Source organism: Choloepus didactylus, chromosome 27, assembly GCF_015220235.1.
Source record: "Choloepus didactylus isolate mChoDid1 chromosome 27, mChoDid1.pri, whole genome shotgun sequence".
NCBI lineage: Eukaryota > Metazoa > Chordata > Mammalia > Pilosa > Megalonychidae > Choloepus > Choloepus didactylus.
The window spans coordinates 15395247-15422441 of record NC_051333.1 but is presented as its reverse complement, the minus strand read 5'-3'; the positions used below and the strand labels follow the sequence as shown (position 1 = coordinate 15422441).

The window sequence follows — 27195 nt, the reverse complement described above, 5'->3', positions numbered from 1 at the left end:
AACCCAGCCTGAATTGAGGATCTCAGAGTTCTGGCATTTTTAATTTCTTTAGGGTCTTGGATATGCAGATCCTAGAGGACTCAGACATTGAGAATTCTTGTCCCCAGCCCAGAGGTCAACGAAAGAAAGACAATTTCTCTTGGAGCCAGGCCTCTGTGAGATCTTCGGTGGTACGGATTTCAAACACCTAGGCAAGGAAGGGGTCTCAGGATCATGATCCACTCAGGAATTGAGACACCAAGTACTCCAGCCCCCTCCTCCCCCAGGACCCAGGAGTCCAGGACCCCAACCCTTTCCTCCCTAAGACCCTGGAGCCTCAGCTCAGGCTCCAGACCTTTGTCAACTCTGCTGTCTGCACCAGCCTGTTTTTACTCCCAGCATACATCATCTGTTGTTCGGGCTTGCAGCCTGCACGGAAAGAAAGAGAAAGGAGCATAACTGCAGGGCCTTGGGGCATTCTTTAGGACTCTAGGAATGTCCTAAGGGTTCTAGTTGCTGTTTGAAGTAGGTTATTGGAGGCTATTCTCCGTTTCTAGGGTTGTTTGGGGGTCTTGAAGTTATTCTGTGATTTCCTGGAGACGATTTAGGGGGGAGGGAGAGATTTCTAGGTAAAAGGCTGATTAAGGGCTGGCTTATGCCTCAGGACTGAAGAGGATAGGTGGGCTCTGGGATGAATTGGAGCCCCCTACTCCACCCTTTTGCCCTCTCAGCACTCATACACACCACACACGCACCAGTACTTACACACACGCTGATACACTCATACGCCACACATGCCACACACTCACATACTCACCGAGTCACACACACTCACACATATCCACACTCTAATACATTCACACTATCACATACACACTCTCTCACCCAGGCATGCAGGTGCCTGCACACATTCACGCCCTCATATATAGTCACACACACACTCAAACTTGACCACAGGCATCTACGTACATTCACACACACTGACACACAGCTACATACACACACACTCGCATAGACATGCTTCCACACCCCACAGATGGAGCCTAAGCCCCTTTCCTCAGGAGGAATAGAGCTGTGTCTCACCCACGGGGCTGGAGAAGATGAAACACAAAGGATAGGACACTCGGCCATCTTCATGCACGTACTTGTAGCTGTAAACCACGAATCTACACCAGTGAAAGGGAATTCAAAGTCAGGACGGCCTGGAGCCCAGGCCCAAAGCCCATTACCTGAGCCACAACCTATAAAACCTGACTAAAACTGAGAACCTAGGGTTAGCGCCTGGAACCCGTGGTAATGGCCTCAAACCCAACAAATGATTAATTAAAAAATAATAGTAAGTGCTTATCTGACTCTCTCAACAATCCCATGAAGTGGGTGCTCTTATGATCCTCCATACTGCAGATGGGAAAACTGAGGCCCAGAGAGGTGAAGCCACTTCCTCAAGGTGCTATGGATAGAGGAAAGATTTGAATCCAGGAAATTCCAGCACCACAGCGAAGTGCCCATCCACTATGCAATTTTGTCCAGTGCTCTAGAACACTAGCCGAGACCAGACCCGGCTACCTAATTGCTGGTCCTGGTGCAAAATGAAAATGCAGAGCTCCTTGTTCAAAGAACAGGAAAAAAGGCTTTTCCCTTTCTTCTGTAGTCTCTCTCTTGACTGATCATTCACGGTGTTTTTTATTTGCTATTTAATGTCGGTCTCCCTTGGACTCGAGGATACTCGCAGGGAGGTTGCAGGTCCTCATGGACGCCTGTAGAGGGCGCGCTGGAACTCATCGTGCAAGACGCATGCGCCCAACCCTGCCCCGCCCTGCACCTGCATGTAGGATCCCCCTCCCTCCACCTGGCAGGGAGCGGGTAGCTGAAAACCGATCCAGGGAGGCGGTGGGAAGTGGAGTCGCCTGTGAGCCGAGGCTTGAAGCTCCCAGCTCATGCTCCATCGTCCTAACAGATTTCATTTACTAAACACAGACTCAAAGATAAAATGATTAAGAATTCCAAGAAGGCAGTCTCAAAGCAAGGGGGCTGGGGTGGGGGAGACGCTGTGACACTGCACTTGTCCTTGACCCACGAAGCTGGATCTGGCTGAGATATATAGCCTGAGATTGAGTTTCAAAATCCCGAGGTCCCCAAAATTAACCCCAGTCAAGATGGAAAATCTAAAGAGACCATTTTCCACAGAAGATAGAAAGTGGTCAGAGTGCTCCACCCAACAACAACAAAAAAGCATCTGGCTCCTGTGGTTTCACAGAAGATTCTATCTCATCTTTAAAGGTTAAATAATTCTTTTGCTACTGGAAGTATTCCAGATAATTGAAAAAGAAGAAAAACTTCCTTAAAAAAAAAAAAAAATGAAGCAAGTATAACGTGGGAAACAAAACCGGACCAGGTTTGTACAAAAAAGAAACTCAAAACCAATACCACATGTGAATATCAACATAAATATCTGCAATAAAATATTAACAAACAAAAAGTCCTGGGATGTGAACTCTTGGTCTCAAACACAGAGGCCATGAATAAGACTGGAATGCAATCTGTCCTTGATTCTGTCCCACCACCATAGTAGCCCCTCTCCCCATGGCCTGACCCTACCCCCTACCCCCCAGCATACCTGGGCTGTCTCTCTGGCAACTCCTTTTTCAGTTCCTCTGGGGAAATGTCCTGGGACAAGAAAACAGGACAGTAAAAAAGCAATGGCTGCCTTCAAATAAGCACTTACTATGTGCCAAGGCACCATTCTAAGAAACATGTGTGGATTAATTCATTGAACTCTCCCAGAGTCCTATTACTGGCTGTTTTACAGATGAAGAAACTGAGGCCTGAAGTTGCACAGTCAGTAAGCGGCGGAGTTCAGATTTGATTCTGAGGGCAAAATGTAACCACTTCATTACACTTCCTCTGGAAGGGCCTGAAGGAGTCCAGCTCCTAGCCAATCCCCATCCCAGCTCAAATAGCTCCAGTCTCCATGGACCCTCTGACAAATCCTTACTGAATAATGATTGCAAAACTATGAGGTAAGCCTTATTATCATCTCCATCTGACTGAGGCCTACAGAGAGTTAGGTCCACCCTTTGATAAACGATTTCCCCTAGCTTTTTGTTAATGTATCTGGAAACTCCTTCATTTAAGTGCCAAATTACTATTACTACTACCACTATTATTAATCGCTTTATTGAGCATATACTATGTGCCAGAACTTGTTCTAAACCTGTTACATGGATTAACTCATTGAATTCCCAAACAACCCTTTGAGATAGGTATTCTTGGTTATTCCCATTTCACAGAGGCCCAGACAGGCCAAGTCGCTTGCCTAAGGTCACAGCCGAGCTGGGACTTGACCTCCAGATCTTTCCGGCCTCAAACACCAAGCTCTTAGCATCTGTTCCAGCCCCTTGGGTCTTCCAGTCCCATCCTGGACCTCTTGGGGAACCCCCCACCCCCACCCCAGCCTGTTACCTGGAATTCTTCCTCTAGCACCACCATCTGCCGTGCTTTGTCCACCTTCACTGGGGAGGGATGGCACACAGGGATTAGATACTTCTCCCATGGGGGACAGTAGCCCAGCCCTCCCTGCTAGTCCCCAACCCTCTTCCCATCCTTGTGGGGGGTGAGAGGAGGGTGTCACTCACTTATTATGGCTGCGTTGTCTGTTTCTTTCCGGAAGCGGAATTTCCTCAGCTTTTCCTTTAGCTCTGGGTCCACCTCACACACCACCAGGGAGTCAGACTGCCAGAGGGACCCAGCAAGAGCTGAGCTGACCTGGCCTCAGCCCCTGCCCCCTTCCCTAAACCTCAGTTTCTCCATCCACTAATGAAGAGAAGGACCATGCTAGCCCCTAAGATGCCTTCATACAAATTAGGAAAAGGCACCCCTTCCTTGAAGCAGATGCTGCTTCTTGCCTGGGCACACAGCTTGGGGGAGCAGAGCAGAGGCTGGATTCCAGCCCCACCCCGGCCCCCTCAGCGGGTACCCTTGGGCAACCCCCAAGGAGACTCAGGGATCCACTTGCCTGGGTCTAAACTCGGAACCACCATTTCTATTTCCCTAGCTAAGCCCTTTGCAGCAGACAAGACCACTTTCCAGCCTCCAGCCTCCAGCCCCACTGCCTGATCTCCACTCAGGTGCCCTCCCTGCCCCAGCCTCAGCCCCCCAGCCCTTCCCAGACGACCCTTGGCCCCCTGACCATGGCTTTTCTGTCCGAAGGCCTCTTCTTTCCTCAGTTCCGCTGTCTTCTAGGGGTGGGGATGAGAGCTGTGGGGGGCAGGGTGTGGGGTAGGGGGAAGCTTTCATCTAACACCACATCCTGTTTATGCCCGTTCTGAGACAACTGTCATAGAAGGCTCCTCCCCTCCTTCCTTCCCCTCTTCTGCCAGAACCTCCCAGGTTTTGCAATCACTCGGACCAGGGTTCGAATGCTGCCTTCCTGTGTGACCTTTGCTAAGTAACTTCACCCCTCTGATTTGGGATTGTTGTAAAAGTCAAATAGCCTCACACATCTCCCAGCATGGTGGGCAGGCTCAAGAAACAGCAGATATTAATAATGAGATCTTTTGCTCCTCCTTTCCTCTAAGAAGCCTTCCTCAACTTCCTCATCTGGAATATTTGAATTCCAGAATTGGAAAAAGGAGCTTAGAGATTTTTGCTGGTCACCCATTATGTTTGATGGGGAAATGGAGACCAGAGACAGTCTGCACCATTTGGATAATGGCAAATTTTTTCCTGGACTTATTCAGTCTCATGGGCCTTACAGTGGCCCACAAGACCCTACAATAATGGTGTTCCATCTTATTGGACCAGTATCCCCTCTTTTACTGAAAATATTTTGTGCTGTCACCTTTTCACATCCTGAAATTCCTAGAATTCCTAGATAATGTAACCTACTTACATACAAAAATAAAAATAAAAAAATCAATATAATGTCCTAACTGTCATATAAAGGAGAGATAAAAGGGAAGTCATTTATAAGAAAACCTTATAGCTTTCACTGAGAAAATATAAGCAAACAGAAGAGAATTTTTACAGGATGCCCTCCCCACATTTACTCACCCAGTGCACTGGCTTCCCTCCATACTAATGGGCGGACATACTACCTGCCCCCACTCACACCTGGAGTCACACCCCCTCACCTGCTCAAGAGCATCACTGCAGCTATTGTCTTTCTCTCTCCTGCATCATCAGTGTCCCCATCTCTGCTGGATCTTTCCCTTCAGCCTGTACACGGTGTTATTTCTCCCTTCTTAAAAATGAAAAACCCTATCTCCCATCCAGCTACTGCCCATTCATTTTTTGCCTTTTTCAGCAAAACTTGTAAGAATCGTCTACACTTGTTGCTTCCAATTTCTACCCCCAATTTTCTCTTAAACCCTCTCCAATCAGACTTTCACTCTGGCCACCCGAAGATCACCCTTGTCAAGGTCACCAATGACCCCCCTGGTGCTAAAGCTAATAGTCAATTCTCAGTCCTCATCTTACCACATCAGAGGCAACTGCACCATCAATCACTCCCTGTTCCTTGAGACAGTTTCTTCCCTTGGCTTTCAAGATGCCACATTTACCTGGTTTTCTTTCTACTCCTCTGGCTGCTCCTGCCCAGTCTCTCTTGCTGATTCCGCCTCTCAACATCAGACTGTCCCAGGGCTCGGTCCTTGGTCCCCTTCTCTTTTGCATCTTACTCTCTTACTGAGCTCATTCAGTCTCTTGGTTTTCGCTGAGGATGCTCAAATTTCTTCTCCATCCTGGACCTCTTCCTGAACTCTAAACTCTTACATCTAATGGACAACTTGACATCGCCATCTGGATGTCTTAGAGTCATCCTTTTCCTTTCTTTTTCCTCTCACAACCTACACCAGAACTTGTCAGCTCTGAACTTCAAAATATTACCAGAAACCAACCACTTTTCACACGCCTCCATGGTCCCTTGTCCTTGTCCTGACCAGTTTCATCTCCTGCCTGAACTATCAACCGCAGCCTCCTCCCTGTTTTCCTGCCTCTACCCCTCCCCCACCCCCAGTCTATTGTTCACACACTGCCAGAGGGATCATAATAAAGACCTAACATCTTTGGTGATCCTCAAATCTTTGACATCCCTCCTCTGCTCAAAACCCTCCCATGGCTCATTCCAGTAAAAGCTAAAGTCCTTATAATGGCCCTTAAAACTAAATTAGCTGTCACCCTCCTCCTCCTTTAGTCTTGCATCTTGTCATCCATTACTTGGTCACTCCACTCCAACCATAGTCTTTGTGGTTCTATGAATGATCCTGCCACAGGGTCTTTGCACTTGCTGTTCCCTCTTTCTGGAACCCTCTTTCCCTAATATCCTCATGATTCACCCCTTCCTTCAGATTTCTGTTCAGAACTCACCTGATCAAAGGGTCCTTTTCCCATTCAAAATCGTGCTGATTCCAATCACTCCATCCCCTTTCCTTGCTTTATTTTTCTTCATCGTATTTACCACCAAGTGACCTTCTACATTTTCCCTTATTTATTGTATCTCCCAACTAGAATGTAAGCTTCATGAAGGCAGGGATTTTTGTCTGCCTCATACACTGTTGTATTTCCAACACCTTGAGCGTGCCTAGCCCATATTAGGTACTCAAGAAATATTATCAAATGAATGAATAAGCTGGCATCCATCGAGCACAACCATTCTATATGGTGTGAAAGTCGTTATTAAATGTAGGGCATAATGTCCCCTTACCTCTGGCTTAATATGGCCTCTCCTCACAGCGTCTGTGATGCTACCCTCTCCTGGATTTCCTCCTCTCTCTCTGGCTCTTCTGTTTCAATTTCTGTTGAGAGTAGCAATTCCTCTGCCCAAACCTTAAATGTTCCCCTTTTCTGGAGGCTCTGTTGGGTCCTTGTCTCCATTCATCCCTCACACCCTCCCTGGACTAGCAAACTTCCACATTCTCAGTTACTATCTTTGGTGATCTTCAAACCTTTGCCTCCAGCTCCAATTTCTCACTTAATCTGCAGATCCAGGGGGATTCTGCAGCCTCCTGGACACGTTTGCTGGGTGTCCCACACTGTGCTCCTCATCTCCCAGCCAGAAGGCCTCATCCTGGACGTCTCTCCCCCTACACAGCCAGCCAGCCCTGGCCTCTTTACTCAGACTCCTGCGCAGCCCTCTTCCCCTCCCCCAAGTCCAGCCCTGGTGCAAACCTCCCTCTCCTGTCGGGTCCACCCCAGCTGCCTGGGCTCTCGGCCCGGAGTCACACTCCCTCTAATTCCACCCTCCAAATGGAAGCCAGAGGCCTCTTTCCAAAATCCCCAACTGACCAGGACCCTCCCCTGCTTGACTTTCCGTGGCTCCCTAGTGCCTTCGGGACAAAACTAAACTCTCTCCAAGTGGCCAAACATGGCGCTTCTGCTCATTTCTTACCACTCCCTGCCTTGAACCCTACACTCCATCCTGATTACATTTTCTATTAAGCCTTGTCTCTGTCACCACAGAACCTTCTAATTAGTTCACCTGATCCAGGGAAATTTGTCGAATAAACAGATTATAGTAATAATAATGACTCTCTTTATTGACCACTTCCCTTGTGCTAAACGCTTTGTATGCATTCCCTCTTTCAATCCTAAAGTATAGATATTCCTATTCCCATTTGAGAGATGCAGCAAGTCTCAGAAGGCCGTGCGATGAGGTGAAAAAGTCGAGACTAAAGAATCCTGAGTTCGAATTTAGGTCACCTCTACGGTCAGGGGCATAGTTGGGCAAAGGCTTTAGTTGGGCCACACCAGAGGGGCTGTGAAAAGGGGGCTTTGAACGCCAGAATAAGGAATTGTGATTTCGTTCCTGGCTGCTGAGGTAGACGGGCACGTGACTGCCCCCTGCGGGGCAGGAGGCCCACTTCTCAGCTCCGCCAGGCGGGTTGCCCTAGGCAACACGGCGCGCGCTCCTCCCCTTACCAACCTGCCTCCTTGGATTGCCTTTAGCCTGATCGACTGCCCATCACCCCCAAGTCCGACCAATCCCAGGGCAAAGGGGGCGGACCTCTTGGGCATCGTTCAACCCCCGTCGCTCCAATCTTTTCCGAGCCCCGCCTTTCTCCTCGCATTCCTCCCGCCCTTCGGGCTGCCCGGGTCGCCCGTTGGCTGGCGCGCTGTTCGTCACCTCGGCGTCAGCTAATGGCAGCGCGCGGCGGCTCCGTCGGGGCGGGGCCAGGAGCGGTGACGCACGGCGCGGTGACGCAGCGCGACGGCGGCGGTGGCGGCGGCGGTGGTCGGTGCGAGAGGAAGGAGGGGAGCTCGAGGGCCAGAGAGGGGGGCGACGGCGGTGGCGGTGGCCTGAGGAGGCTCGAGCGGCGGCGGCGGCGGCCGAGGCGGTGAGTCTCGGGCAGGGCCGGGCAGACTCGGGGCTGCGGCGGGTCGGGGTGCGCGGGGATCACCTCAGGGCAACCCAGGCCGTGCGGGCGGCCCCGCCCCCTCAGGGACCCCGAGCCGCGGGCGGCGACGGGCGCGGTGCGCGGGCCTCCAGGGTCAGGGGCGCCTCGGGAGACTCCCTCGCGCCCGTTTCCCGAACCGCTCTCGCAGGCCCCTTCAGAAGCTTCCCTCCCAATTTCTTCTCAGACCCTCCAGATCGTCTAGGGGCCTGGCGGGCGTAGGGCAGGGGGGACCTCTCTCATGAACCCCCACAGATTTACCTCAGACACTTTCTTGGAGGGCATCCCCACAGATCCCCCAAATGTACCTGAGAGACTCCTTGAAAACCCTCCGCATCCCCCTTGTAGGGTCCAAAAGTCTTCCTATTGCCAGTCTTTTTCAAAGATTTTCCTGTGTCTCAAAATCTTCCTCAGGGGCCCCTCCCCTAAAATCTCCCTCTCTCCTCTTTTACCCAGAGGTATTCCCCAGAAGCCTTCCTGGCAAATCCTAAAAGTCTTCAGAGAGACCACCTGAAATCTCCACCAGACCCCTACCCCTCATTCCAAAACTCCCCCCAGAGACCTGGTTGCCTACCTAGCAATCTTCCTCACAGGCCCTCTGAATCTCCCCAGACTTCCACTTCACAGATCCTAAGAATTTTCCTTCCCATCTGCCCCCATTCCAGAAGTCTCTGGAGATTTTCCTCTCATATCTCCCAAGTCTCAGAGCCACCCCATTCATAAAACCCTTGATGTATCCTGAAAATCTTCCCTGAAGAGCTCCTTCAAGTACTCCAAAAAATCTTACTCAGAGACTCTGCAATGCCACAGATCCCAGAAACTCACCTGGAGGTTCCCACCTCCTACTGCCATTTTGCCTCCAACTCCTGTGCACATACATCACCCCTCTGCCCTGCCCCTGTCTCATCCCAAAAGTCATGCCTGGGATTCCTTCCCCAGGTTCCAGAAGTTTTTTTCTAGAAACCCACTCATGTCCGCATTCAAATCTATCCCCTGAAATGCCATAGAGATGATCTTCACATACCCTAAAATCTTCCCATGAGACCCTTCTCACTTAAACAAAAAATCTTCTCCAGAGACTCCCTAAAATCTCCAGAGAACTTTTCTATATTCCAAAAGCCTCTTCCAAAATCCCTTTTACATATCCTAAATCTCCCACAGCACACACCATGTTTCAAAAATTGCTTGTCATCCCAAAGTTTCCCTTATAGTTCCTCTCTGATATTTGCTAGAACCCCTTTTAGACAACCCCTGAAAATCCCTCCTTTAGAACTATTTTTAGGTGAACTTTCTAATTCCCTCTTAACTGCCTTGAAAGACTCTGAAGATCCTCTTCATGACCCTTCTGAGATGCAGAGTTTTTCAGGACCCCTTCACAAACGTTTCTCAGAGACCATGGACCCTCTGAAATCTCCCTCAGCAAGCCCACCAGCCCTCCTGAGATATGCTCTTGAAATCCCTCCCAGAGATTCTCCTGATACCTCTAGAATCCCCTGAATCACCACTCAGAGACCCCCTGCTTCCTAAGAGACTTCTCTTAGAGATTCCTCTCCTTGATCTTTCCCTCACAGGTCCCCCAAATCCTCTAGAATCCCCTATAGAAGACTTCACCAAATCTCCCCTCTAAATAACTCTCTAAGCATTTTCCCCTAGAAATTCTCCCAGAATTTCTCCACTCTTCTCCATTCACCCTTTTGGAAGCTTTACTCAGACTTCTTCTCATCTGATACATCTGCAGAGTGTTTCCTAAAAGATCTGTCATCCTACTCCAGTATAGCCAAGACCTCTCGCAGAAGACCATACCTCCCCCAGACACCCTGTAGAGAATTTTCTCCAAAATTGCCCTGCCTCAGCAAACCCCGCCCCCCGCCCCCCCTCCCAGTACTTCCCAAGAGTCCCTCAAAACTCTCCTTCAGGTCTTCCTTTGATATTCCTAAGAAACCTTTCTCAGGACCCTATCAGATTTGTTTCCTTTAGATTCCCTATTTACAGCATCTTCATCTCCCCCATTCTCTTTCCTCTAAATTCATCTCAGAGACCCTTCTCAGGTACTCTCTGAGCCTCCTTCAAAGGACCCTACCCATTATCCCCTCAGAGGCCCCCAACATCCTCCAGATTCCACATATCCAGGGGCCTCCATATCTCCTTTCAAAGATCCTGTGAGAGACCTCTCCCCACTTGAAATCCTAACACTCACAGTCCTTTGTTCCAGACTGTTTTCTTTAAGCCCTGTCCTCATAGACCCTTCCTCTCTTCAGAGACCAAGAGACCCTTAACACCCTCCTTAGAGACTTCCTGAAGACTCCTCTCCTCTCTTTCCTTTCAGAAGCCCTCTCTCTCCTTTTCCCCTTTGAGGGCCTCCTCAATCAAGGATCCCTTCACCTGTGGCACTGGTTCTCAGAGTCTGGTGCCTGTACTTGCAGCATCAGCATCACCTGGAAACTTGTTAGAAATGCAAATTCTTGAGTCCCACCCCAGATCTACTAAATCAGAAAATCTGAGAGCAGGGTCCAGCAATCTTTTAATAAGACCTCCTGGTGATTCTGACACTGTCAGGTTTAAGAACCACAGAAAGCCCTCTGAAAGATGCCTCAGGGTATGCCTTCTATGCCTTACTGCCCACCCCCACTTACCTGGGAGTCCCCTTTGCTAAGTACACATCCTCCAGAAAGACTTAATTACCCTCCCTGGAAGGATCCTGGCTTCTCTACACTATTACTCCACCCTCTGAGCAGTTACTTCAGAATCATACTTTTGAATGGTCCCATATTAGATTTTTTTCTCAGCACCTTCTTCTTCTGGCCTATCTTTCTGGCCCCCCTGGTATTTGGTGTTTCTGTTGTAAATTGGTATCTCCTTGAGCACATGTGATCATCTCTGTTTGTCCATCCCTCTCCACATAGGTACCTCCCCCTTCAAGTCTCCTTCCTCTGTGCCTCACTGCCCAGAGCCCTTAACCGAATTTCTGTTAGTGTACCTTCTCCCTTAAAGTTATTCAGTACTTGCCTACTAATCCTCACTGGACTGGGACTCTGAAAGTATAGGGACATGTCTTATTCCTCTCTGAATCCTCCAAGGTAGAACCTGTTGTTTCTCTCTCAGTCATTGGGATTCACTGGAGAATTCGTAGCTCTTTCTTCTGCATTTGGCCAGAACTCTCCAAGTTTCTCAGATCTCATTCTGGTTCAGCATACCTTCCTACCCCTCACCTCTCCTCTAACCTCCTTTTTTTCTCTATCAACCCACTTTGCTTCTCTTCCTAGGGGAGGCTGTCTTCCATAACTGTTCCTATCTGATTCTGTACTACCCCAAGTCTTCTTCTTGGAGCCCTGCCTCACCCCCATCCTGGTTGGCTTCTCAGCCCCCCTGGATCCCTCTAAGTCTGGGGACCCTGCAGGGCTTTCCACTTTTTCCAAGGGATTTTGTTTGTTTCTAGGGCTGAGAAAAGGAGACCATAGGATTAACACTGGGCGCTGCCATCAGAGAGCTCACAGTCCAGTAGAAGGGGTGGGCATGTACATGGGGCATAACATGAGGTGCACATTATGTACTGTGGAAATTCAGCAGCAAGAGGGAGCCCTTTAATTGGAAAGGTAAGATGGAAAAGGTGGTATTTGGGCTGGGTAGTGTTCCATAGGGCTTGAGATGATAAACCTTTTAAGCAGAGGAAGCAGTTTAAGCAGTGGCCAAAGACAGGAAAGCCTCCTTAACTCTCACCCTTGGCGTCTCTTCTCATCACCTGATGGACAGATATGAAGGCAGTTTCCTTCCATCGGCATTATATTTGTCAGCCTCACTTTAGTGACCTACAGAGTAATATTAGTGATGTTGGCTATTTCTTGAATGCTCACTATGTGCGAGGCACTGTTTAAGTGCTTCGCATGTATTATCGCATTTAATAGTTATAGGAACCCTAGGAGGTAGGTAAACTACCATTATTCTCATTAACAGATGATGAAATTGAGGAGAAGTGTCTTTGTCAAAATGGTACTGGCTTGGGTCAGAGAGTTGGATTTTCTGTTCATATAGGGTTGGGAATAATCGGGCATCATAGTATAGTGGTTAAGTATGCAGACACTAGGGCCAGACAGTCAGGATTTGCTTCCCATGTCGTCATTTACCAAATTACCTAGGACAGATTACTTAATTTATCTTGTCCTTGGTTTCTACAGCTAAAAAATCATATTCAACTTCATAGAATTGTTATAAGGATTAATTGAGTTAATACTTAAAAAATACTTAGAACAGTGCCTTGAACATAAGTGTTCAGTCTTAGCAAAAAAAATAGCCTGTATCAGCCAGGACTAAACACATAAATGACAGAATCTTAGCTCAAGCTGGTTTACTCAAAAGAGGGAGTTAATTGGCTCATGTTAACTAAAAAGTCCAATTCTAGGATGGCTTCAGGCCTAGCTGCATCCAGGAGTTTAAACAGTATTCTTAGGAACCTCCCCCCATTTCTCCACTGAGTTAGCTTCATCCTCCACAAGCTTAAGCTTTGTGGTGGCATAGATGACTGTCAGCAACCCTGGTTTAAATCTACCTCCTTTGCAGCCACAGTGGAAAAAGTAATCTTTCCTGAGATCCTCAGCAAAGGAAACTGTTTAGAAACAGTTTCTTCCCTGAGTAAATGTGAGTGGATGACAGATCCTTAGTCATGTTTTGGGTCCTGTACTCTAGAACTCAGTCTCTTGCTTTCTGAGCCACACAGAACTGTTCTTCCATCCCATGACTTTTCTGAGTATTGGTGGTAGTTCCCCTCCACACTGTTCCCCAGCCCCAATCATTCTCTTCTCTGATTGTTTGGGTCCAAGGCAAGTTTATGGCTAGTCTGACTTAACCAGAGTTTCCTTTGGGATCTCTCTAGGAAAGTCAGGTATGAGGTGAACTACCTGGTTTGGTGATGTCATCAGGTCAGTGGAATCCAAGAGTACTGGTGTTTAGTCCAGTTACCTCAGCTTTGGGTTCTCAGGGCTCAGAACTTTGGAAGAGAGTTAAGTAGGTTACAGTGAGTAGAACTTTGTTTTTTGTTTTTGTTTTCGCCTTTTTTTTTTTAATCAGTTTTAATATAAACTTGTTGACTAGAGACTGGTTGAGGACAAGGTGCAGAACAGCAGTGTGCAGAGTATGCAAGTCTCAAATGTCTCTAACCTGCACTCATTTATTAAACAATTTATGAAGTGCTTACTGTGTGCACCATCCTAGGTATTGGAAATACAGCAGTGAATAAAACAGTCAAGGTCCTGGAACTCATGGCGCTTATATTCTGATGGGTGAGGATATACAAACAAAGAAATGAGGTAATGATAAGTTCTATGAAGGAAATGAACGCGTAATGTGATGAGTGTGTCAGGGTGATTTGAAGTGGCCTCTTTGAGGAGGTAACAGTTGAACCTGATACCTGAAAGATGAGAAAGCACCAGTTGTGAGAAGATCTTGGAGTGGGACATTCTAATCTGAACATTGTGGCATGTGGAGAAAAGACTGTTCCAAGGTGGGGAAATTTCTCCCAAATATTTATTGAGGGTCTGCTGTGTTCTGGATGCTATGCTAGGACTTGGACTTTCTGTGCTTGGAGATGTATCAGTGAAGAATACAGCCACAGGCCTCCCTTACCTCATTGATCTTACAGTTTGGGCATTTGGGGAGAGCTGCAGCCTTTAAGAAATACCTCACAAGGATGATATCAGACCACAGACTCCTGCTGGAAAGAGTAGGAAGATTGGGGCACATGTGAGCCCAGATCTGATTGATGAGAAGGAACCAGCCATGTGGTCATCTGGGGGGAAGAGCATTTCAGGTAGAGACCAGCAGGTGCAGAAGCCCTGATACATATGTATGTTCAAGGAACAACGAGAAAACCCATGTGGCTAGAGCATAAGTGAGGTAGAGGTAAGGGGGTTGAAGGGGCTGAAAGAGGCCAGATCATGTGGGGCCTTGTGGGCCATGGGAAGAAATTTAAATTTGAATTTAGAAAACTGGAAGGCTATAAGAGGGTTTTTAAAAGCATATTGAACAGTAACATGATCTGATTTACTTTTTAGAAAGTTCACTTTGGTTTTTGGGAGGAAAGCAGGCAAGAATGGAAGCAGGAAGGCCAGTTAGGCAGCCTGCATGACTGAATGAGAAAGGATGGTGTCTTGAATCGTGGTGGTGGTATAAAGATGGAGAAAATTGGATATATTTCAGCTTGGAGAAAACAGCACTTGATGAAGGGGTGTGAGAAAGGGAAGAATCCAGGTTGATGATAATAGCTAAGTCTTTTATTCATCACAACTCTATGAGAGTAGGTATTACTATTAAACCCATTTAACAGATGAGAAAACAGGTGTAATCACTTGCCCAAAACTACGCTACTAGTAAGCGATAGGAATTTATTTCCAGTCCAGGCATTTTGGTTCCAGAGCCACTTGGATTTTGAGAAATAAAAAGAAGGATGTGCTTACCTGACATTAAGAAAAATAATCAAGACCTGATGACTGAGTCTGAAAGAAGAGGAAATAGTCAAAGATGACTGAAAAATTGTGAGCTGCCCAAAGAGAGGTGATAATTGAACATATGGAAGTTGATTACATTCCTAAGTGAGAGGTTGCAAGTATGAAGAAGGGAAAAAGAGCTGAGGATATTGGGGTTTTTTTTATTAGAGCAATTGTAGGTTTATAGAAAAATCATGCAGAAAATAGAGTTCCTGTATGCCACCGCCACCCCGCAGCCCCCCACCATACACATACACACAGTTTTCCCTACTGTTAACACTTTGCATTTGTGTGGTACCTTTGTAACAACTGATAAAAGGATATGATTATAATTATACTAGTAACTGTAGTACATTGTTTACATTAGCATTCACTGTAACAAGCCTATGTTTTGTTTTGTTTTTTATACAACCTAAATTCTCCCTTTTTCACCTCATTCAAATATATAACTCACTGATGTTAATTACATTTACAATGTTGTGCTACCATCACCACCATCCATTACCAAAACTTTTCCATCACCTGAAACAGAAACTCTACCCCTTAAGCATTAACTCCTCCTTCCCTACCCCCACTTTGGCCCCTGGTAACCTATATTATAGTTTCTCACTCTATGACTTGGCTTTTTCTAATTCTTTCATATCAGTGAGATCATACAATATTTATTCTTTTGTGTTTGGTTTATTTTGCTCAACACGATGTATTCAAGGTTCATCCATATTGTTGCATCTATCGTGAGGATAAGCCTTGAGGGAAGGGGTCATTACATTGGGGGTGGGGGTGGGAAGGAAGACGAAGCATTACATGGGAGTGTGAAGAGGAACACCAGCTTCCTCTCCACGGCTGGGTTTCCCAGTGTCCAAGAGCTCTTCTTAGGAAATCCTGCCTGGCTTTTTCCCACCTCAGCCTCCTTTCCCTGGGAACCATTCATACAAAAGCATCATTCTTTGCTGAGGCAATAGTATACATATTTTGTGTACATATTTCAGGAGTTTCTGAAAATAATGGTTAGTTCTTAGAGAAATTGGACTCCTGGGCTTCTGACACTTTCCTGGTTTTCTCAGTTTAAGATAGTGAGCCAGCTTTAGGTATATACCCTATTACCTTGTTTATGAGGTGTGAATTCCTCAAAAGCCTAGATGGGTGCTATAGGAGGGCTAGGAATGGGTAGGGAGGCTAGTAGGACCCCTTATTTATCCGGATGTTGGCATTAAAGAGTGTATGCATGCTTAAGGCCAACTTTCTCTAGGCGGTGGAAAGGAGTCTGTAGTTCTCTTAAAAGCAAGAAAGCTCTGAAGAAAGTCTGCCTGGCCTTAGAAATCTCAGCTCTATCATTTTCTAGCTCTGTGTGGTCTTAGACATATGTCCTAGCTTCTGTATACCTCAGTTTCTCCATCTGTAAAATGAGGAATATTTGTCTCCCAAAGAGTTTTTAGGATCAGATGGGTTCCTCCTGTCAGGCTGGCACTTGGCACTTAATAAATGATATGTAAAGGCATGCTAAGCATCATGCTAGGTATTTTTGTATACATTGTTTCATTTAATTCTTATAAGAAGCTTCACTGAAGAAGAAACTGAGTTTACTTGCCAAAGGTCAACACAGCAAGTAAGTAGCAGTAGGAGAGCCAGGGTTTAAGCCGGATCTAACTCCACTGGAAAATACAGCTTTTGAATGAGGAAAGCTGATCTCTGGGGTGTCGCTTGTGTGGGACCCATTCTCACTGTTTGGGGCCAGAGAAGGAGCCAGAGGGCAAACACTTTTCCTTATGGCCTCTTAACACGCTTACATTATATAATCTGAGTAGCCCTTTCAGAGAACTAATTTTCCCCAGTAGTTTCAGCAGGTCTCAGGAAAGGGACTTTGCTTGGCTAGGCCTTACCCTGTGTCCACTCCTGGAGCCAGGAAAGACAGTTAATTCTCCAAAGGAAACAGGTGCCGAAAGACAAGAGTGGATATTTGGCAGGCAAATCCACCTCTGTGAGATGCTACCAGGGTGAGAGGCCTTGGAATAGCCAGGGTTGATGCCTTCCCCCCAGATCTCTGCAAGCCATGTCTTCCTCTCTCACAGCTGCCTAACTCTAGGGTAAGAGGTAGCTGGGGGCCTCTGGCTCTTCAAAGGAATAAGGCCATCTAGTACTCCTCTTCAGTCACCATCCAGATTGAACACCCAGCGTCCTTCTCCTGTCCAGAAGACATAGGAACCCTTCTTTTAGGGATGACTTTTTTTTAACAGTCACATAAAAGTGACTGTTTCTCTAACGCCCCCCCATCGTTACTGAGGACTGTGCTCAGGGCCATCCTCAGCCACTTAGATCCTCTCTGCTGATCATGTTCCCTTAACAGTGGAGTAGCTTGAAGTTATAATCCAGAGTGGCCTGAGAGAAGGACAGTTACCAGACTTCTGGTCTTTACCCAGTTTGTTTGTGTTCCAAGGACTACAGGCCACAGGTTTTGTTTGTTCTGCATAGTAGTTTGTTGTTGTTTTAGTTTGAAATTGTTTCTAACATTTAAAAATACAGGGGTTTTGTTTATTTGTTTGTTTAAACTCTAGACTTCTAGCTCTTCTTAAACAAAATTCTAAGACCTAACAATACTGGACTCACATTCCCATATGGCAATAGTTGATTAGAGCTGAATAGTGACTTCTCCCTTTAGACAGGGTGTGGACTTTTGCAACTCATTGCATTCCCCACTGGTCTGCTTCTTTCAAAGCCTGGCCTTGTAAGCACTTAAGTTTGAGACTCTTCTCTGTCCCAAGGCTTTCCTTTTAACATTTGGGTTGGGGGAGGAAGCCAGATTCATGTACAGTCAGCAGCTTATTTGGGGGTCACAGTGCTGTTGCTTAGGAAAAGTAACAACCTAGTAAAAGAATTTATGGGAAAGAGTGTGCCCATAAATTCTGTTTGTGGATTTGGTTATCTTTTTTGCCATAAATGCTGTTGGCATATCAAACCTTGTGTCACCAATGTTCCCTCTGAAATAGTAACATGTCCTTCTATCTTGTGAGTTGCCACCCAATGGAGGAATCCCTCCCACTCCCAGGGGATGTTCATCCAGCCCCCGCTTGACCACTTCCAGCAGCCAGGGAGCTTACTACCTCCTCACATGGCAGCCAGTTCCATTCTTGGACAGAGAAATCATGTTGAAATTCTTCCTTATGTTGCAGCAGCTGCTGCCTCCTTGGGACTGAAAGCCACAAAATGCTGGAGCTTGGGAGGGAGACTGATATTTTCAGGCATGTGAGCCACCCCTCATCCATCCTGCATCCAGGGCAAACATTGGTAATCACAGTACTGTTTCTCACGGAGCCAGAAATTAGAATGCAGCCTTAGCATTTTTTAAAAGTTAAATTCCTCTTTAAAAAATACAAAAACATTATGTTCACTTGCAACTGGTGAAATAGTACAAAGTCATATAAAGAAAATGGTAATTGTTCCTCCTTATCCCCAAGACAAGCAATAGGATGTATCCTTCTACAAGTCTTTATAGCATACAGTCAAAGAAATTCATATATGAGCTTTTCGGGGGGTTTTGTATGTGGCTTTCTTTCTTAAAAACAGCATATTGTATATGTTACTGGGCAACGTATGGACATCCCTCCAGATTGATAGTTACAGATCAAACACTAGATACAGATACAGATATAGATATAGATTTTTTGGTCCTGCTGTCAGGATCAAACATATTTTTAACAGCTACGTGATATCCCATGGTTTGGGATTTGCCCCAATTTATTAATCATTCTGCCACTGATGGGTATTCACATTGCTTCATTTCTTCAGGATCCTTCTCACCACAGTGCTCTAGGCAACCACTAATCGATTGGAGTTAGCCTGTGAGGTAAACTATTTGTTATGTGTGATCCAGTCCAACTCCCTTATCTCACACATTTGAGAGAGGGAAGCAGACTAGTTCAAAGATCAAAGTGAATCAGTGTCTGAGGCAGGACTAAAACTGAATTTTCTTGACTTTAAACATTTCACATATCTGATTTTGCCTCTCAATAGAGCCACCTACTCTGGTTCTCTTCTATGGAGTAAAAGAATAAATCTGATTCCTCTTCTGTGTGCCCCCTTTCAGATGTTTAAAGCCAGTTATGCCATTCCCCCTGAGTCTTCTCTTCTCTAGGGAAACTCTCCTCTGGGCCTTCAAACTTTTCTCTTAGGACAAGGTTTCCAAATCCTTTTACAATCCTGTGGGCCATTCCTTGTATTCTTTTTTCTCCAGGGCTGTAGAAATCCCAAATTTGGTTTCCACACTCACCTCCTCCCTCTTTAGCTATTTATTCATTCAACAAACATATTGAGCAGTTTCTATGTGCCAGGCATTGTTCTAGGAACTGAGTGACCAAAACAGATTATCGCTTGCATTTTGGAGTAAAGAGAGAAACAACAAACATAAATAAAATGATATCAGCTAACCCAACTTGGCAGGTGAACTCACTGCCCTCTCTCCTACGTGGGATCTGACTCCCGGGGTGTAAATCTCCCTGGCAACACAGAATATGACTCCCGAGGATCAATCTGGACCCGACACCATGGGATTGAGAACATCTTCTTGACGAAAAGGGGGATGCAAAATGAAACAAAATAAAGTTTCAGTGGCTGAGAGAACAACTGGAGTCGAGAGGTCACTCTGGTGGGCATTCTTACGCACTATATAGATAACCCTTTTTAGGTTTTAATGCATTGGAATTACTAGAAGTAAATACCTGTAGCTTTCAGACTGCAGCCCAGTAGCTTTAACTGTTGAAGACGATTGTATAGCAATGTAGCTTGCAAGGGGTGACAGTGTGATTGTGAAAGCCTTGTAGATCACACTCCCTTTATCCAGTGTATGGATGGATGAGTAGAAACATGGGGACAAAAACTAATTGAAAAATGGGGAGGGTGGATGATTTGGGTGTTCTTTTTTACTTTTATTTTTTATTCTGATTTTTACTTTTCTGGTATAAGGAAAATGTTCAAAAAAATAGATTGGGGTGATGAATGCACAGCTATATGGTGGTACTGTGAACAGTTGATTGTGTACCACAGATAATTGTATGATATGAGAATATATCTCAATAAAACTGAATTTTAAAAATATTAAGACATGTCAAAAAATGATATCTGAGTGTGCCAAATTATATGAAAGAAATAAGATAGAGTTAATGTAATATTGTATGACCCAGGGAGAAACTCCTTAGATTGGGTGATCAGGGAATATCTCTGAGGAAGTGACATTGAACTGAGACTGAGTGGAGCCAAGTGTGAGCTACCCATAGATAGGTCTGAGGGAAGAGGATTTAAGGACCATGGGAAGTCACTGAAGGATTTTAAGCCAGGGAAGTGACTTCTGAGTTCCTTTTTAAAAAAAAATCTTTTAAAGATTGCTGGGAGACTTGTTTAACTTGGAGCAAGATTTCCTTCTTCCCCATGACTTTCCCTGCTTTCTTGTATCCAAAGGGATTTACAGCCAGGCCAGTTCCCTCTATTCAGGAGTTCCCACAGGGGATTCGCTTGATGAGTCACAACCATTGTCAGATGCAGCTCAGCCCTGCTCAGCAGGGACATAGAAGTTCTGGGAGTTAGGAGTAGCTCTCTGAGATGTGAACTCAGCAGGTTCAATGGGCCTTTATATGGAATTCTTAGTCCAGGGGGACTCTTTTGGCACCCAGAGGGGGCTGGAGCTGAATGTGGTTTAGGGATGGGGCCAAGGGAACTGGTCACAAGAGACAGAAAGGGAAATGTGAGTGGAGACCAGGAGCTTGAGACACTGAGTAAAAGGCTTCAGAGTAGTGTCAGAAACCAGTCAACTGAAGAATAGGCCTGTTGTTTGCCCAATTGAAACAGCTCCCATGTATTTCCACCTTAGGAAGGAATTTGGAAACTTTCTCCCTCAGGAGTTTTGACTTTTGATCTGTCCCCTTCCTCTCAGGTTGGCATCCTCTTGGCTCCCAGGACTCTGTATGACAGGCTGGTGTGTCTGGAAGCCCAGGGGACTTCCCAAACCACAAGACTAGGTTCTGGAGCCACCTCGAGCCTTAAGGGAAATGAAGAAGAGGGCTGGGAGAGATTTACCTCAGAGTAGAGATAGGTAGGATCTTTGAGAGCAGAGGTACATCTTTTCCCAAGCAGGATAACTAGTTTGTGAGGAGTGGGATCCCCTCAGTCTATTGATCCTTGAAAAGGCCCCTGTCCATGCCCATGAGTAAGGGCTGATAGATACCCAGCCTGTTCCTGATCAGATAGCTGTCCATACCCAAGGTCTCCACTGGGGCTACCACCATCCACCCCTGTCTTAGCACTGTGGTTTTAGCTTGAAGTAATATAAAGAGCCCAGGGGGTCCTTTTGGTAGGTGAGCAGTCACTGTCCAGCTCTCAGAGGAGGTGGCCAGAAACCAAGGTCAGGGGATGTGTTTGTAATCACATGTCTGCTTAGAGGTAGGCTTGGGGACAAGTCTCCATTAATTCAGATCTTTTCCCACAGTGCTCAGCCTCTCCTATTTCCTATTTCTGGAAAATCTTACCAACTTACTCTCTGTTTTAAATCCACTTTGTTTAGCCCTATGTCAGCCATGCCTGAGGGGCCACATCTTTTCCTTAGTCTCAAGGATGGATCTGCCTTTTCTCTGGATCTGGAGATTGGAGGGAAAGTTTAATGCCTGGTATTGGTTTTATCTTCTTCTCAAGAGCTCACTGCCCCTTCATTGCACACTCACCTGGCCAGCTCCAGCCCCTTCATTCTGTCTGACCCCTGCTTCCTTTTCTAGGAGCCTGGAGAAGCGTGGCTGGACCAAGACATCCCCTGATGTGAGCAGGCTTCCTCCTCTCCCCATCTCCTGTTGCCACCACGCCAGGGAACATCCTCAAGCCCTGGCCCTCAGGGGAGAGGTGACAGGAGCCCGGAGCCGAGACCATGTGACGGCGCTGGCCCTCGCCACCGCCGTCTCCCCCACCCTGGCCCTCGGCCCGGCACCATGATGTTCCGAGACCAGGTGGGCATCCTCGCTGGCTGGTTCAAGGGCTGGAATGAATGTGAGCAGACGGTGGCCCTGCTGTCGCTTCTGAAGCGGGTCACCCGCACCCAAGCCCGCTTCCTGCAGCTCTGCCTGGAGCACTCACTGGCAGACTGCAATGACATCCACCTGCTGGAGTCAGAGGCCAACAGTGCTGGTGAGTCTCCACTCCCAGAGATGGGAGCACAGCAGGAGAGAGCCCTGGAATAGGAGCAGATGTCAGGCTGAGGAGGCCAGTCCAATGAGGCTGCTAAGAAATGTGGGTTCTTGGTTTGGGGTGGGGGGTCCCTATATTCTCAAGTTGTCATCATGGGTCTCCTGGGCTGTGTTGCAGATATCCTCTGGCGAGGAATGGAGGACATCTAGGGGAGGGGAACACAAACTAGACATTACCCAGAGCAGAGGAAGGATCATGTAGGGTGGCTTCTTCGTCTTGGGCAACAACAGAGTGACTTGTCTGGGAAGCTAAAAGGAACAGACTGAAGTCATTACCTATGAAAGGGGGATGGAAGATGAATTACTGGTGGAGCCAGTAATTCGTTCTCAGGCTCCAGGACATCAGAACTAGAAGGGAATTGTAGAACTCTTTTCAAAATTTATGAGTCATCTTATACCAAAAGTACTGTCCAAAGGTAGGTTTAGGCTTAAGGCATAAACAACTTCAAGAGTTTTGAATTTAGATACACTCCTCCATATCAGTTCCCTAAGCAGTCAGTAGAGGGGCTCTCTGTGTCCCATGAGGTTGGCAGCAGGGAGGGTGAGTCAGACTTCTCTAGAAACTATCTCTAGGGTCCTTGTCATAGACAGGAGGCAGGCCAGAGGACCATCTCAAGGGGCATTGCTGAAGCCATGCTGGCCTTCTGGGCCTCAGGCAAGCCTCCATAGGACTGGATGGAGAGTCATTGACCAGTGATGGGTGGGAGCTATAGAGGCCAGAGAAGAGAGAGTATCTAAAAGCTAGCTGGGAAGGGGACCTAGGGGTTCCAAGCAGAGTTTGTCCAAATTAGTCATCCTAACCCTTCCCACCCTCTTCCCCATAATAATAGTTCACATTGAGCCCTTAAAACATGCTAAGATCTGTCTTTACTTGTATGTTAACTTCAAAAGCAGTGTTCTTTAGCGGCTCTAGAGTCAGGCTATCTGTGTTTAAGTCCCAGTTCTGTCACTTACTGTATAACTAAGTAACTTAAACATTGTGCTTGGTTTCCTCATCTTGAAAATTGAGATAATTGTGCCTTCCTTCTAGGGTAGTTCTGAGGAGTCAGTGAGTTACCACGTGTCGCTCTTAGAACAGTGGCTGGAATGTAGTAAACCCTCAATAAATGCTGATTGTTTTTAGTGTCAGTAACTTGTTTAGTCCTTACAGCAACCCCACGAGATACATACTGTTATTATCCCCATTTTACAGGTGAGAAAATGGGATCTGGGGAACCACAGAGCTAGGCCTGGCTTCCCTCATCTCCCCAGGCCTGTCTACATTAGCAGTAGTCACTTTTATTTTACCAAGTTCTTATGTACAAGTTTCAGAAGCACCATAGGTGTTGGGAAGGGTGGTCATTCAGACCAGGAGCCATCCGAGTTTAATTGCCAGTCTAGTAGACAGTGAGCAGTAAAAACCCAGCTTGGCTGCAGCAGGCTCAGCTCACCTGTCTCACACACTTCCCCAACCTTCCCAAGCAGGGAGGGCTCCCCTCTGCTCTAGCACCAGGGCACAAGTTCTGTATTTGTCATATGGATCTGTCGCCCAGAGCGGAAGCTCCTTTGGGGCAGGCCAGTGTCTTATGCAGCTTGTCATACATCCCTACAACCACATCCCAACCAGGCTCTTAGATGACTGACCACCGGGTGCCAATCTTGGCTGTATATCACAGTCACAGTGGTGCTTACTGCTATTTATTAGAACATTTTTAGTTTTTGCTTTTGTTTTCAAAATTTGTAGTAAAGTCAGGCTAGGCAAAAGATGAAAAGTGAGGTGTCCCTTCCAGACTTGCACCTTCCTAGTTTGTATATGAGGTATTCTATACTCTGCATATCTGAGCACATGCATATCCTTCCAGCTTCTTCATTGTTTCAGTTGTTTTAACATATATGGCAGGACACTGTATATTAACCAATTGACTTTTTTTCACTTAATATAATCTGAAGATCATTCCATATTCAGCCCAAGAATATATATCTCATGGTTGCTTACTTTGTCCTCACAACAGCTCTGTAAGGTAAGTCCTGTCACTCCCCCATTTTACAGATGAGAAGACTGAGGTCCAGAGAGAATAAGTGACTTGCCCTGGTCATACACTGGTCAGGGATGGAGCTGGAGTTGGAGTTCTCATTCTTTACCTGTAGGCTCTACCACATAGTATTCCAGTCCTCCACTGGTGAACCTTTAGACTTTTCCCAGTCTTGTTCTTATAAACAGTGCTGTAATGAGTATCCTTTAAGCATCTCTAGGATAAATCTCTAGAATTCTGTGGAACTGCTAGTTTGAAGGCATGTACATTTAAAGTATTCTCACCTCATGGCTCTTTAAAGACACGATACAATTTACAAAACAGAACCTAAGGCCCATCCTAGACTGTTTGAATTGGGATATTGAGGGTAATAGCTAGTATAGGTTGAGAACTGCTGTGAAATTAATTGAATAATGAATGAATGAATGTATGAATCAAGATCATTATCCACAGCCTCATGTCAGTGAGAATGTAGGAAGTTTCTAAGACAAGGTCCCAACTTCTCTGGAGCTCACAGTCTAATTTTGGGAGTAGAGCAGCATTGATTAGTGCATCAGTTGATTAATCACTGAGGCTTTGATGGAGGGCTGGATGTCAGGGAAGGCTTCCCAGTAGAGGTGTGGGCCAAGCTGGTACTTAGGTGGTAGAGAGGTAGGGAAAACTCTGAATGAGGAAAGAGAGAGAGGGCCATGTTGTGTTCCAGAGTCGCAGAAAGCCTGTTAGGAGCCAAGCATGATTTGAGAGAGAAATGATCACAGGGATAAATTCTAGGAGCCCCATGAATGCCTGTCCTTGAATGCCTCTTTCTTAGTAGAGATGGTGGCTCTAACACTCAGAAAGCCCAGGTCTCCTGTCTTATTCCCACCCTTAAGTAGAGCAGTCTCCCTGCCTTGTTTGGGAGAAGCAAAGCCCTGCTTCCTGGGCCTGAGGCCTGCCTCATGGGAGGAGCTGTAATTCCTCTGTTTCTCTTCCTGTGTTCATTGTGACCTTCCTATTCCCTTGTGTTTCCCAAACTTGCCCAATTGTCAGAATCACCTGGAGGTGACTGTTAAAATCCAGATTTCTGGGCCCCCAGCCAGATCCACTAAATCATAATCCTAAGGGTGTGGGCCTGGGACTGAGTACCCAGGTTATTCTGATGACCAGTTTTGAGTGATGAGGCCCTGCTGGATTTGTCATAGGACATGAGGATAGGAGTTGGCACTCACAGGAGTTATAGATCCGAGTCTGCCGCTAGCACTTCTTGTGAGGTGGGCCAGTCCCGCTCCTTTGGTGCCTGAGGAACCCCTTCTGGCCACTGAGGGAGCTGTTCCGGGTGTCTGCAATTGCCATGGGCTCTGAAATGTGCCAACAGACAGCAGAGCCACAGCTAAACATATTGCTTTCTTTGTTTAGGGCACAGCCCATTCTTCTGAAGCAGTAGTTTTTAATATTTTATGGGATGAACCCCTCATAGAATCTGCCTCTCTGTTCCTCCTCACCCTTCTAAGAAAAAATACACACTTACCTCACACACCAAATCTTGAATTTATTTGGTCCACCAATCCCTATTTTGGGGGCTGAAGCACTTCTTCAGCTTCTTTTAACCTCTTCAAGCCAGGAGGACTGAATAATGAGGCAAATTATCTGTCTTTTTCTGAGTTTGTATCTCCCTGCTCACCCACCCAACCCTGCTCCTTCTTCCACTTCTCCCAGGGAGACCCTAATTACAGGTTGGGTTTGGGTCAGAGCTTTGCACCTTCCTGCTTCCTCTTCAGAAAAGGCAGGGAACACAGAGGGATTGACCCAGGTGAGTGTTTTCCAACCCTGGCTTCTTGTCAGAATCTTTCAGGGACCTCATAAAGAAAATCTGAGGCCTAGATCCTATCCCCAGGGATTCTGATATGTTTGAAGTCCGCCAGTGAACCCTCGTGTGTACCCAGTGTTGAACCATTTGTTTGGATGATGCTGATTCTGGGTGGGCTCGGGAATGTGGTGAGGGTGCTATCATGTGACCTAGTGAGAGTGGAGAGGTGAAGGTTTACAGCTGTGGAAGGAGGCTCTGCCCTGGGCCATCCCTTCCTCTCAAGCATCTGGGAGGGTGAAGGGGTCCTCCAGCCCAGGCAGCCAGCATTGGTTTCATGGAGGTGGAAACTGAGGCAACACCCAGGAACTGAACAACACCACCCTCCCCACCCCGAGTCTCAGGAACTGAGGAGAGGCTCCAGGTTTCCCCTTGTCATCCCCATTATACTTCTTCAGTGCTTTCTTCCCTGCCTTTTTGGAGCTGTAACTCCTCTTTCTCCTTGTTGCTGACTTGGACAAGAAGGGTGTTTCATGGACAGAGAGGGAGGAGGCTGGGGCCAGGGAGGTGAAATTTCCTTCCCTCCCTGGACCTACAGCTGCTTGTGCCACATTCCCTGCATTTCTTCCCTTCTCCTGTCCATTGAGTCAGAGTCCCTATACCCAGCAAGTTTAAGCCCTCCCTCTCTGGCTCACTGAATCTGGGTGGGGAAACTGAGGTCAGGAGGGGGCCATGGCTGAGTGAGTCACCAGAGCTCAGCCCTGGTGCCTCCACCCTCTCCTTTCAGGCTCTTACTGACACGGTTCATCAAACAAAAATGTGAGTCCCCTGGCCCTCCCCCATGTCTGCAAGAGCTGGGGTGAGGCGGAGAAGGGCATGTTTGGAGCCAAACCCCAGCCCCTCTGACTGCCTCCTCACTGCCATGATTGTTGCAGCAGTCCGGCTCATAAAAATGGGTTTGCTTTTATGGCTGTCTCAAAGATAAATTTGGCTTCTGTGATTTGCCAGGGCACAGGGTCATGACCCACTTAGCTCTGGTCACCTGGCCAGCCCTGTTCCTGTTTCCACCATTGCCAAAGAGAACACTCATACACACAGCCCCCTCCTTCCCATGCCTGTGGAGTCCAGGTCTGCAGCTTGGTAAGAAGCAGCCATTGGCGTCACGGCATTCCCCATCTCCTTCCCCCATCCGCCCACCTTCAGAATTTCATCATTGCTTGTTGTGCCTCCAGCTCAGAGGAGCCAGAGATGTGTCTGTTTTTGGTAAATAACTGTAAAATTCCCTACCCTGTCGGGAATCTTCAGGGGGAGACCCAGATGTGATCTCCTACATGAATT

General features: G+C 46.9%; 2 protein-coding genes across 4 annotated transcripts in view; one reads left to right on the top strand and one right to left on the bottom strand.

Annotated features, from left to right (window-relative positions):
• Positions 1 to 22: 22 nt before the first annotated feature.
• GMFG (glia maturation factor gamma) lies at positions 23 to 4309 on the bottom strand. The gene is made up of 7 exons (XM_037819761.1): positions 4169 to 4309; positions 3615 to 3711; positions 3442 to 3491; positions 2597 to 2646; positions 1063 to 1145; positions 335 to 408; positions 23 to 187 (listed from the first exon to the last, which is right to left on the bottom strand). Exons 1-7 carry the CDS (start codon positions 4169 to 4171, stop codon positions 116 to 118), a joined length of 429 nt encoding a protein of 142 aa, XP_037675689.1. The 5' UTR covers positions 4172 to 4309; the 3' UTR covers positions 23 to 115.
• A 3888-nt stretch (positions 4310 to 8197) lies between these two features.
• SAMD4B (sterile alpha motif domain containing 4B) overlaps positions 8198 to 27195 on the top strand; it is a 37911-nt gene continuing 18913 nt past the window's right edge. For 2 of the 3 annotated variants that reach the window (XM_037819036.1, XM_037819034.1), the window contains exons 1-2: positions 8198 to 8312; positions 21601 to 22003. In XM_037819036.1, the coding sequence (XP_037674964.1) occupies positions 21808 to 22003 (196 nt within the window). In that variant the 5' untranslated portion in view covers positions 8198 to 8312; positions 21601 to 21807. Of the gene's footprint in view, positions 8313 to 19861; positions 22004 to 27195 lie in introns of those variants that run through there. The other variant, XM_037819035.1, reaches the window with a different exon arrangement.